This window comes from Berghia stephanieae, chromosome 6 (assembly GCF_034508935.2).
Source record: "Berghia stephanieae isolate SIO BIC M18660-M18661 chromosome 6, UCSD_Bste_1.3, whole genome shotgun sequence".
In the NCBI taxonomy this organism is placed as follows: Eukaryota; Metazoa; Mollusca; class Gastropoda; order Nudibranchia; family Aeolidiidae; genus Berghia; species Berghia stephanieae.
In genome coordinates, this window is record NC_088365.1 from 36,938,183 (window position 1) to 36,951,287 (window position 13,105).

The following is a 13,105-nucleotide window of genomic DNA, read 5'->3' on the forward strand; positions in this document are numbered from 1 at the left end:
CTAAATCACAACTTGTATCAAGCAAAATTTGTTAGGAAATGTAAAGCAATCAGATTTTATTATATCTTTATATATTTTGATAATTGTGTGGACCTTTATTTTATTGAAATCTGAAAACAATTAGGTAAGATGTGAGTTTTTTGTTTTTGTTGGGTTTTTTTGTTGTTGTTGTTTTGTTTCTTAATTTTAAAAAAAAATTTTTTGGTAAGATGCAGAAAATCCCATGTCTTATGCGAATTATATCTTTCAGACTTTTTCCCACGTTTCCTCCCTCTGTGAGATTCAACATTGTATCCCTCAGCCCCTCCCATTGCTCCTCCACCACCTTCACATGGTTCTAACATTCCAATTTCCTATAACAAAATTTTTTTTTTTGGATTGGTCGGTGGTCAGAGCTTTTGTTTGGCTTTCACTCAGACGCATCATATTTCCATTCCGAGAGGGTCTGGACACCACCTCCAGTCCAAGGTTTTCTGGATTTTTTTTTAGCAAACTAATGGTTTTTGTAACAATGATTCTTTTTACAGGAGAAGACTGTTACCTCGTGACTAGTAAGACTAGAGACCGTTTCTTTCAGGGTTTTCATTGTATTATTATATTGATGATTGTATTACAATACTCTCTCCCTCTCTCCCCTCCCCCCCCCCTCTCTCTCTCTCTCTCTCTCTCTCTCTCTCTCTCTCTCTCTCTCTCTCTCTCTCTCTCTCTCTCCTAAATTGACCACCTGCCACGGCTCACAAGCTCAATCTACCCAGGATTTGCTATTTACCCATGGCTGGGAGGCTGGTGCATGAGCACAAGGGCCACATTACTACATCCGCATGTTAAGGGGTCAGACTCTCCTCCCTTTCCCAGTTATACCGCCGGGTACTTGGTCTCTGAGTGAAGTTTAGCCTAATTTCCACCGAAGCTCAAAGTAGTTACCAGGATATGGTTGGACAACCCACAGGTAATAAATAACATTGGAACCTCTTCACCAGGAAATGCTTATCATGAATTCGGCACCAGAGACTGAATCAAAAAGGCTTGTATTCCTGTTGACATTCTGCATGAACTGAATTATTTCTTAATCATTGTCATCGCCATCCACTTCCCTATATCATACCATGTCTTGGAATTTTGCTAATATCATTAAAGATAGCGGCCAGAAAGACGCAATGTTATTGGACTTTAACAAGGGTTTTGACAAAGTCCATCCCTAGAGCCTTCTTTGAAGGATTTCCAATAACATTCACTCCTAGATAGCTTCCTTGTTGTGATCGTACTCAAAAAGTGATGGTGGAAAACCAATTGTCATCAACCATTCTAGTTTTATCGGGTGCCCCACAAGGAACAGGTTTTAGGTCCACTTTTGTTCTTGGACTTTATTGATGCCATGCCCAAAAAATGTCTGAAGGTACAACATTGCATCTTTTTATAGACAACAGTCTCATTTACAGAAGAAGAAAAAACCCAAATTAAAACACATTTTCCAAAAAGACCTGAACAAACTCCAAGACTGTTGTTAGAAAGACTGATAAATAAGTAACAAAATTAATCAACACATAAAGGATTACAAAAACACATGATAAAAAGTTAGAGATAACAACGAAGGCTGAGTATTCATGTGTAACATTGGCCTGCAAGATGTCGTGGAACCATCATATGGACACAATTTGACACAAAGCGAACAAGCTAAACTTTTTCTAGCATAAGCCTTTCACAGGGCAGTAAAAGAGCAATGCCACACTGGCAGTGATTGGGACCCCCAGACTAAGAAAGACTAAGTTAGAAAAAAGTCCAAAGGCGGACCTGCAGATTTGTCCATAATAACTATGACAACAGAAAAAGTGTAACAAAGATGACAGATAATAACTGGGTAACATTGAGAGAGAGAGAGAGAGTGAGAGAGAGAGAGAGAGAGCGAGAGAGAGAGAGAGAGAGAGAGAGAGAAAGAGAGAGAGAGAGAGAGAGAGAGAGAGAGAGAGAGAGAGAGAGAGGGGGGGGGGATTAAACATAAGCTGAAGATCTTATTTAAAGGTATACTCTGATAAGCCACCGTCCCAAACAAAGACCACCAAAAAATTATTTTTATTTGTGTAGAAAGGGCCCTTGATTCAAGACGTTGAAACTTTCAAAACCCTTTTTAATATCATTAGTTTGTTGGGATTTTGTTTGGTTTGTTTTGTTTTGTTTTTGTTTTTTGTAGTTTTCTTTTTTGTAACTATTTTTAAAAATTGAAAAGAACCACTAAAGTTAAATTTGGAAAGAAAATTATCTCCAAAATATTTTTAAAATCTCACTGGCAAATGCGTCTCGTCATCCAATATACAATTGTCACCACCATATCCATCATCACAAACACATGTGTCATTGAAACACAATCCATTGCCACTACACGCACATGCAGGTCCTATATAAACGTCAGTAATAGCCCAAGTCTGGGGGGTCTTGCCACTGATTGCTGGAAGCTGCTGCCATCGGAACCTTGTTGCACTTAAAAGATGAAATGAAAAATATATTGTATTATCAGGGAGTTATCTATTATATATATATATATATATATATATATATATATATATATATATATATATTATATATATATATATATATATATATATATATTTATGAGTGTTTGTGGGTACTTGTAGGTAAGAGAGTGCTCGATAATGTTGGTTAGAGCATAATCCGATATTATGCCAACTGATGACATGGAGAGCATCGAAACATTTGTCTTGGCCAAAAATATGTGAGTAACTTTATCTATAATTTATATATATATATATATATATATATATATATATATATATATATATATATATATATATATATATATATATATATATATATATATATATATATGAGCCAAGGTCAAAAGGTGCCCGCCTGATACCAGTGTTAAGAAAATTTGATTTTTACTTAATTATGGGCTGTTTTCATTGGGTTAATGCTTGTAATCAATTGATAATATGAAGAAGAGATAAAATGAGATAGCTCAATATACTCTGTTCAACAGAATATGAAATAAACAACTTGAAAGTCAAATTTTAATGCTGTTTGGCATGTGCTTAACACGAGGTCAACGCATCACCTTTTTAGAAATCATGTAGAAATTAAATGTGATGTTTTAGCTCACGTGATTGAAATTTTACTAATAGTATTAAGTCAAAATCTACTTTTAAACGCAATTGCAGTATATTACATATCTGATTAAGTTTCATATAGAGTTCTTAAAAAGTTGGTGTTGCTTGTGACCTTTGGTGTCATCAAACAGCACAATACTAAGACTCGACACGAAACTTTAAAGCTCATGTTTAATGTTTATAAAATTATTTATTATGAGAAAAAAGCATAGATTTACTATCTGAATTCAAATCTTGGAGTAAATGTATACCGTTTTGCCGATATTGAGGTTTATTGGTTTTGGTGTCATTTGTCACAAGCAACACGGCATGCGTGAACACGTGGAAGTTTGTTTCGTTAAATGGCGATTCGCAATTTTGATCCACCCTTCTTACCAGTCTTTGAAGTGCAGCACTTTCATTTGCCTTTCCAGCGTGGCTCCAGGCAGAAAAGGTAAGTTGAACTTTGGTGTCATCGCGATTTTACATTGTCACAAGCAACACTTGATAATGGATATTACAAAGTGCCACCAAAAAATTGTGTTTTCAGCTGTTATTCTATTTACAAATTATGACATCTCACATAAGACTGATTTTGACACAATTAATTATTTCCTTGTAATTCTATTTTTTTATGTTTCAGGGTTGTATCAATCAAGAAAAAGACAAAACTCAAGCTTTTGACGAATCCAGATAAAAGAAGGGTTGTCAATAAATTTGATTTGATTTACTATTAACACACTAGATTACTACAAACTAGCAGATTTGAGCAGTAGGGCGGATGTTACGGTATGGTTACATGAATTCATTACCATGGCTGATATTTATCTAGTGTTTTAGTGACTTCTGGTACTTTTTGTGACCATTGGTGTCATTGGTTAAAATGTCATAAGTGACACTTAAGTTTGAAGTTTCTAATGTATTTCTGTTTTCATGCTCTTCAAAGCTTGAAATGTCATTGAATTACATTTTAACAGGCTATATTACATTCGTTCAGTTGCTATTCTTGATTTATTGAGGCAAAATTGCGTTCTAGTGCCGATTTTGACCAAAGTAATAGCAACAATGGTATTACTAATTTCTAAGTATATTTCCAATTTGAAAGTATTTAGTTTCTTAAAATATTATTGAATTTCATTTTAGAGTAGGTTATTGTGCTTTTTTGACTGAAAATAATGAGATATTATGGACGAAAGTGTGATTCAGTGTTGCTTGTGACATAAGTAATGGTGTCACCGGTCTTATGTCACAAGTCACATTCAGATGCTCTAATTTCCATGTATATTTCTATTTTTGAAGTCTTTGGTTTCTGAAATATTATTAAATTCCATATTTAACTGTGGTTATTACACTGGTTTGACTGAAATTAATGATATATTGTCGAAATTGCAATTTAGTATTGTTTGTGACATAAGTAATGGTGTCATCGGTCTAATGTCACAAGTGACACAATATCGCTAAATAAGATATGCTTTAGTCACATTATTTCCCAACATTTTATTCCAAAGGTTTCTGAACATTGCTGGTAATAAGCATATGCAATATTGTTGTTGTTGTTATTGCACAAATATTTTTATGAAATAATATATTTGCATTCTATGTTGCTTGTGACCGATGACACCAAAAAGCAACATTTTCTCCAATAGTTGGTAATATTATTGTACTATGATTGCTGTTGATTGTGTCTTTTTGTCTATAACTTACTAAATAAAGTTTGATACTCAACAAAAATCATTTGGTTATTGAGTTTTTTGTCTCATTTTGGTGTCACCGGTCACAGGTGACACCAGCAACCTATAGGTATATTTGACGATATTATGCTGCGTTTGACCGTAATGTTATCTAAAGGGCCTTTGTTTCTTGAAATATAGGGTTTTTGCTACACATATAGAAACATGAATGGACTATTATGTCACTTTTATTTTGAGAAAAAAATTGGCACCTTTTGACCTTGGCTCATATATATATATATATATATATATATATATATATATATATATATATATGTATATATATATATATATATATATATATATATATATATGTGTGTGTGTGTGTGTTTGTGTGTGAATGCTGGTAGATACTTTTAGATTATAAGAGTGCTCGCTAATTTTGGTTTGAGCATATCATATTATAAAAGGAAGAGACACTCACATCCCATTTGCGGTACAATCGTTTGAATGTTCTATGCAAAGCTTCACCCATAAGGGACTTGAATGAATAAGGTTCCCCTTTCTCTCTCTCCCCCCCCCCCCCCCCCCCCTTCATTATATTATCCTTCAATATAAATGTGTTGTGACTCACATGATCTGTCCTTCCAAATTCCAAGATTAACCAATATGCGAAGACTGTCAAACTGATTCATAATGTGAAATAAAAAGTATTTGAAAACCTCGCAAGTAACTGTTGTCAGTGACATGGGCCTATAATTTGAGGCGATGTCTCATTTGGCTTTTTTTGTAAAGAGTACAGAACAAACATTGATATAAAAAAAAAAAAAATAACCCCAAAAAGTAATAAGGTGAATTGTGGGCTCAAACTCCTCTTCAGCCGACGTGTAATACAGTTGTAAACTCTGGATGGAGTCTCTTCCAAAAGTGTATGATGTAGAAGAATATTATTGACTGAGGATGGGTTTGAATCCGAAATGTTTCTTGCTAAGTATTTTTTTTCCTTTTTGGTGAATTATTTTTCTATCCTTTTATTAATATTTGTTCAATACTTCATAAACGTAAGAATTCATAACATATTTTTTTAGGTGTATATTGCATTTACTGTGAGTCAAGAACAGTACATGCCGCCTTTTCGCCTTATTTGTCCTAAATTGAGACCAAGGCATGAATAAGTGTTTTCCCAGAAAAGAACAACTAGTAGACCAGACCAATGTTCAAATATGAAGATCTTACCTAAAGGTCAAAACGAGTTGAGCATACAATCACTTACATCATCCACATCAAGAAAAGAGAACCGTTCAAATGAATAATATAAATAATCCTAGAAAATGGCCATAAAATATTTTCCTATCGGCATAGCCTCGGGAAATGAACCAGGTATCAAACTCTGATTTTTATTATCAGGAGGCCATTGAGGAATCCAATTTCCAAAGTTATAATCATATCTGCTTTCAGACACCGACGGCCTGATAAATTAGATAAGTAAAGTAATCGTATTTCTCTTTCTATCCAGCAGTGATTGGGTGGATGAATTTGCTAATTCTAGCAGAAAGCCCTTTGCAATAGTCAAACATCCTATAGAAAGGACAAGCAATTGTCTGTTTAACACTTAGAAACCTGTGGAAAATATGCCTCCACAGAGCTAGAAAACTACTTTTTTTTATAGACACTACGTCGAAAACAACTTTTTAGGTCTTTTTCCTTGTATCATATTGCATTAACACTTTAATTTGCTAAAGCGAGATACAAACCAAAGAAAAGCATTATTTTTCAATTGGATTAGTTTCCTGGCACACGATTTGCATTCTCATCTCATGCTTCTTTACCAAAGGAAGAGGCGAATACTATTCAATAATGATACCATAACACTATACAACAAAATGAATGCAACAGATCGAAAAAAGAAAAAAAATTCATTGAAGAAAGTTCTGGTCTAAAGTCTTTAGTTCTTAATGGATTTACAGCGCTTGTAACACAATTAAGACATACAGTGCCAGCAAAAAGATAAAAAATCGGAATATTCAACAAATTATATATATACACCATTAAAAGCACCCAAGAAAAAGTATGATAGAGGGGATTGGTTCAAAAAGGGAAAAGAAGTAGATTACAAGAACATGCTATCAGTGTACTTAGTTTGAGATCACATATAAGTTTCATATGACTCAAGCACAGGATCTCACTAAGAGTAATACACTCAAATGTTTACAAAATATATTTAAGACAAAAACTAACAATACACAACAGAGAAATGATTTATGAGGAAAAATAATTATATCCCAAACCTAATATTATTAATTTATTTATTAACCATTTGACTGTTTCCCCCTGCCCCAAGCCAAGGACTCCGATCAGGGCCTGGTCAAAACTGAGTAATGTGAATCCAAGACAAAGACAGAAAGCAACCTGGAAAAGGAATATACCTACAGTGACATCCCCATCCACCACGGGAAGTCAAGAGACCCCATCCAGAAGTCTTAAGTCAACAATAGCGGTAAAAAATATCAAGTGGTGAAACAATACAGTTCATGTTTTATCTACCTCTTCCACTTTGATTACATACAGTGTAGATCTCTGCTCTAAATTTTCCAGACTTCACATAAAGTATCATAATGTAACTTTGCTTTGTTGCCGATTGCGGAAGAGATTGTACCTGAAACATTTCTTGTAATAAATCTAATTTTTTTCTTTTTTTTTTCTTTTCTTTTGAGCTGTTATTTCCAATTTTTGTTATGCACTTTGACGATTCATATCGTATCCACTTATCTGCCCTCCACTGTAAATAAATAAACTTACGTTGACCTGGTGAGAGGATCCAAAGGAATAGTGAATCGTCTCCAATTATTATGGATACCGTGATAATGAGAACCAATAACAGAATCCTGTGTAGAACACAGATTGTCTTCAAGACATGCGACAGGTAAGTCAGTCCAGGTAACACTGTTATCTGTTGAAAATTGTAGATTTACCTGAAAAACAAAATTTATTTACAGGTCGTTATTCATATGTAAATAAATGTGCTGTATCTTTATGATCTGTTAATAGCTAAACCAAAGTGTATTATTTTACCTGACAACTTATAAAAAGTTTTGATGGAGTTAAATAGTGATCAAGTATAAACATAAACTCTGAAATCCATTGTATGATGCATTGACCATTGAGACAATGTCCCAACCAAACAATGTATATTTCTTTCTTGCTTTGTCTGGCACCCTTCATTCACGCTTGTTCAGTTCTTTATCTGAGACCAACATGGATCGCCACTGAAACCTAGATGATTCTAAGAAAGAAAAAGCAATGATTCAAACTTGCAAACCATGCTCTAATGAATCAGTTGACAATAAATTATACAGAGAAATAAAAAGAATTGCCCAAAACACAATGCAGACAGACCTATTCAACATACCTGAATGATATGATCAATGATAAAAGCAACATCGAAAGATTATGGTTTTACATTGGGAGCAGAAAAACAGAGAATATGGATATTACTCCACTGAAAAATGAACATGGTATATCTATTCAAGTAGCAGAGGAGAAAAGCCAACAGTCTATATCAACAATTTGCCTCTGTGTTTTTAGTTAATGGAACACTCACAGAATAGATATCAAAATAAAGGGATAAAATTATGGCCTCTTAGAAAGGATATCCTTGACATTGTAACTGACCACTTCCAGCAGAAATTTCACAAACAAGTCTCACAAATATCGCCCTTCTCAGGAAACCCTAGAGACCTAAACAACCGCATCACAACAACTGAAGTTAGAAATAGCATAAAGTGCCTAAACAATAACAGATCCCCAGGCGAAGATGAAATTCCCGCTGAATTGCTGAAATGCGGTACCCTCTCCCTGGATCTGAGCATTGCAAACATAATGAACAAAACATTTTCAACACACAAAGACTGGGACATAAACAGCGGTGTCCTAATTACAATACAAAAACCAGGAAAAACGAAAGGACCCGTAAACAACCTGCGCCCAATAACATTACTGAATACCATAAGAAAAACACTGTCAACTATTGTCCTCAACAGAATTAGACCGAAAATAGAAAAATATCTATCACATAGCCAAAGCGGGTTTCGCCAAGACCGAAGCACATCGGACGTTGTATGGACACATAAATGGTTGGCAGCAAAGGCACTCAAAGAAAACATATCCATAACAATAACCGGAATCGATATGTCCGCAGCCTTTGATACGTTCGACAGAGGAAAACTTTTGGAGATATTAACAGAAATAGTAGACGAAGACGAGCTCCGAATAATCCGATTTCTCCTCAGCAACACAAAGATACAACCAAGGATATACGGGGCCACAAAACAGACGCAGTTCGAAAGTAACATCGGGACCCCCCAAGGAGATAGTCTGAGCCCGATTCTGTTCACAATATACTTAGAACACGCTCTGAAAGAAGTTCGAAAAGTCATTCCAAAACCAACGACTCATATTGAGAATGCAATCCCTAGAGAAATCGCCTATGCAGATGATGTCGATTTTATTGGATCAACACCAGCAAATATAGACATCATACAAAATACCCTCATGAAATATAATCTCCAAGTCAATGCCAATAAAACCGAATTTACAACAATATCGAGGAACAAAGAGGAATGGAAAAGAACAAAGAAAGTCGGCTCACTAATTGGAGACACCGAGGATGTACAAAGAAGAAAACAGCTATCAAACGCCGCACTCAGTAAACTCACCAATGTATGGATTAGAGGTGACAAAATAAAGAGAAAAACCAAACTGAAACTGTACCATGCTCTTGTAAAACTGGTACTTCTGTATAACTGCGGCACTTGGGCGTTGACAAAATCCGAAGAAGAACATCTGGATGCCTTCCATCGCACACAGCTAAGAAGGGTACTGGACATCAAATACCCCAAAAAGATCTCAAATGAATCACTCTATAAGATCACAAAAGAAAGACCAATCTCCCTTGACATTTTACAACAACGATGGCAACTTTTCGGTCACATACTACGCAGGGACAAAAACATACCAGCAAACCAAGCCATGTCGGGATACTTCCAAAAACACGGGAACCTTTTCAGAGGAAGACCGATCACAACACTCCCTGTGATCCTAAACAAAAACCTCACAACACTTGGACAAAGCATTAGTCTCATAACGGCAGGGGACCTTGAAAATCTGAGAACCCTAGCAGAGGACCGGCAATATTGGAGACACCTCACACAGGAAATACTGGAAACAGCCAAGGCGACCCGATCTTTCGGTCGAGACGCGAAAGGCATCTAAGTCAAGTCAAGTAAGTCAAGAAAGGAGTTCACAAGCTGATGCAAAAACTCAATGATAATAAAGCCACTGGACATAACGGGATCTCTGCACAAGAATTAGCCCATGTCTACACATCCCTTTTCCAAAAATCAATAGACTTGGGAAAAATTCCAAATGACTGAAAATATCCAAATATAACACCAGTATTCAAAATGGGAGATGGGGGTAGAGATGAAACTTAACGAGCTGTTCCTTAACTTACGTGTCCTGCTAGCGCTTAGAGCTCATCATACACAGTAATGAAACACTTACCAATTACAGCTCATCACTACCTGTGCAGACCGCTAATACCATTAATGATAAAGGCCAGTTAGACGCAAAATCATTAGACTTTAGCATGGCTTTTGACAGTCCATCACAAGAGCATTCTTAGAAAGTTGATATGCATTATAGGATTTCCAATAACATATACTCCTGGATAGTTTCCTTCCTGTCTGAGCGTTCTTAAAATGTGATGGTAGAAAAGAAAATGTCATCAGCAATTCTTGTTCTACTAGGTGTCCCTCAAGGTACAGTGTTAGATTCACTTTTGTTCTTGGTCTTTACTAATAGCATGCCCCAAAATATCGAAAGATACAACATTGCATCTTTTCACAGACGACAGTCTCCAATACAGAAGAATAAAAACCTGATATGACACAGACATTCTACAATAAGACCTTAGCAAACTCCAAGACTGGTTGAAAGACTAGAAAATGGAATTCCATCCAAACATATGTAAAGTTTCACAAATAAGTAACAAAATTAAACAACATATAAATAATTACAAAATACAATACGAAAAGTTAGAACAATAACAAAGGGTTAGTATATCGGGATAACATTGAACAGAAAAATGTCATGGACCAATCGTATGGACAAAATTTGCCTCAAAGTTAACAACAATCTAAACTTTCTCCAGTGTAACCTTTCATAACGTCCCAATGCGACTTTGTGGCCTTGTGCTATGACATTGCCTTTGGAAAAAGCTCTCAAGTCATATTTTCGCACTTTGTAAGGTGTATGATTACTACCTGACCATTAAAACCATTGTTTCTGTCCAACAAAAAGTAATATAACCTTACAGTCATCATATCTTATTCTAAAAGTTGCAGTTGGTATACGGACCCCAAGTAAAGTGATTTGAGGATGCTTATAAAATAATGCTGAACAACACTGGTAAGGCCAAGCTCGGAATACAGTTGCAGTGTGTGGGACCTCCAGAAAAAAGAAAGTCATAAATAAGCTTGAAGAAAAGTCAAAAAGCAGGTCTGCAGATTTGTCCATAACAACTACGACAACAGAAAAACTGAAACAAACATGATTGAGACAGCAACTGAATAACTTTGAAAGAGCAAAGGAGAAAACAAAATTGAAGATCTTCTTCAAAGGCATACAAGGACAATTAAAGACCACAAAAAAAAAAAACCTAAGAAAGGAGCACTGTTATTGGATACCCCACTCTGAGTGAATGCACACATTCAGTCCTTTTTCCCAACTACATGGAATTCCAAAACTTGAAAAATTCTGTAGTTGTGAAAAATGTACTTGAAAATTAGAAAACATTTTTTTCATAGGATATAATTATTGTGATATAGAGTCATTTTTGAGGACATTCAGCCATTATCCAAATGCTTATATCTTCAATATTGAAGCTGTAACAATATCGACTGAATTTAATTGGATTGGATCATTGTCCCCCATCCACCATTATTTGTGAGCATACAATGTTAATATATTATTTTTCCTAAAAGACAAAAACAAATTTATATTTCACACAGATACTACTGCATTTATACAATGTTCATCTTCAAAATTCAAGAATGTGAAAACAAACTTACAGGCATGATTGAGGCATCCCATGGTTGATCACATCCTACATTTATAGAAAACTGCAAAATGTCGCCATCTTTTACATCGATTTCACGTGTTGCTAAGGTTGAGGATTCAAAAGCTGGAGTTTGCGCTACAGCAACGTTTTCTCTCTCACAATAATCACCCACATTAATATTGTCAATAACTGTAAGGTCATTGTAATCGAAGAAGTCTGACCAATCAGGAGATAGAATCTTAGGTTTTGGCTCATCAGCTTGTATACGAAGTCCATCAACCAGCCAATCTGCTTTGTTTTCTCCTGGATGATTCATCTGCAGCAGGCGGAATCTTACTCCATTTTTCTGTGCTGCCTCAGGGATATTTAAATTTATTAGACTGAAAAGAAATGATACATAAAATAAGCAATGATAACGTAATGTTAATTTTTTTTTGGGGGGGGGGGGGGGGATTTGTTTCATTTACAAGATGAAAGAATAAGGCAAAACAAAAATGTCCTTGCATTCGCTGGATTACGATTGTCTTCATTTTTCCATTCTCAGGAATTAACCTTATCACATATCAACTGAATACCCTATAGCTGTCTCAAATGTGAAAACTTAAAAAATCAATTTATACCAGATACCACAATAGACGTTATTTTTGTGGCAGAAAAAAAACCCTATATATTTTGCGTCACACGTTGAGAAAAGGACTAAGTTTAAACCGGGTCATTCAACCATTAATAACTCGGCCACCAAAAAAAAAAACGTACAGAGCTAAATTTGGTGGTTTCAGCTTTATTTCTATACCACTTCAACAATAAAAAATTGGCATTAAAGATAGAAAAATGCTGTTTTAAAACGTTAAAGCAGCGAAAAATCCCGACATACTATTGATATAAAATTTGAACCAAGTCTGTCTAAAAGACAAACATCTTATCTCTATTTCTACCAAAATTGTTTTAATGAGGGTTGTTTAACCCTCTCCTTACCACCTGCAGCAAAATCGTCACATTTGTTACGACATAATATACATTTTTCTTATTCAGATTTATTTTGTACATCACAAACTTTAATGAGTGATCATTGTTTAATTAATAAGGACATAAAGTTGTTTTGTAGACAGCTTGTTTGAGTTTTAGAATATCAATTTTTTACTGGGTAAGCCTGCCATTTTGGGAAAATACTAAAAATCATTGGTAAGGAGAGAGGTAATGGCGGAGGTATCGCA

At 35.1% G+C, this 13,105-nt stretch overlaps 1 protein-coding gene across 1 annotated transcript in view; it reads right to left on the reverse strand.

Annotated features, from left to right (window-relative positions):
- LOC144974979 (reelin-like) overlaps positions 1-13,105 on the reverse strand; it is a 120,605-nt gene that overhangs the window by 24,962 nt on the left and 82,538 nt on the right. Inside the window, exons 53-55 of the mRNA XM_078918559.1 lie at positions 11,902-12,271; positions 7,571-7,743; positions 2,283-2,475 (exon numbers count right to left, since the gene is read on the reverse strand). Coding sequence (XP_078774685.1) covers positions 2,283-2,475; positions 7,571-7,743; positions 11,902-12,271 — 736 coding nt within the window. The remainder of the gene's footprint in view (positions 1-2,282; positions 2,476-7,570; positions 7,744-11,901; positions 12,272-13,105) is intronic.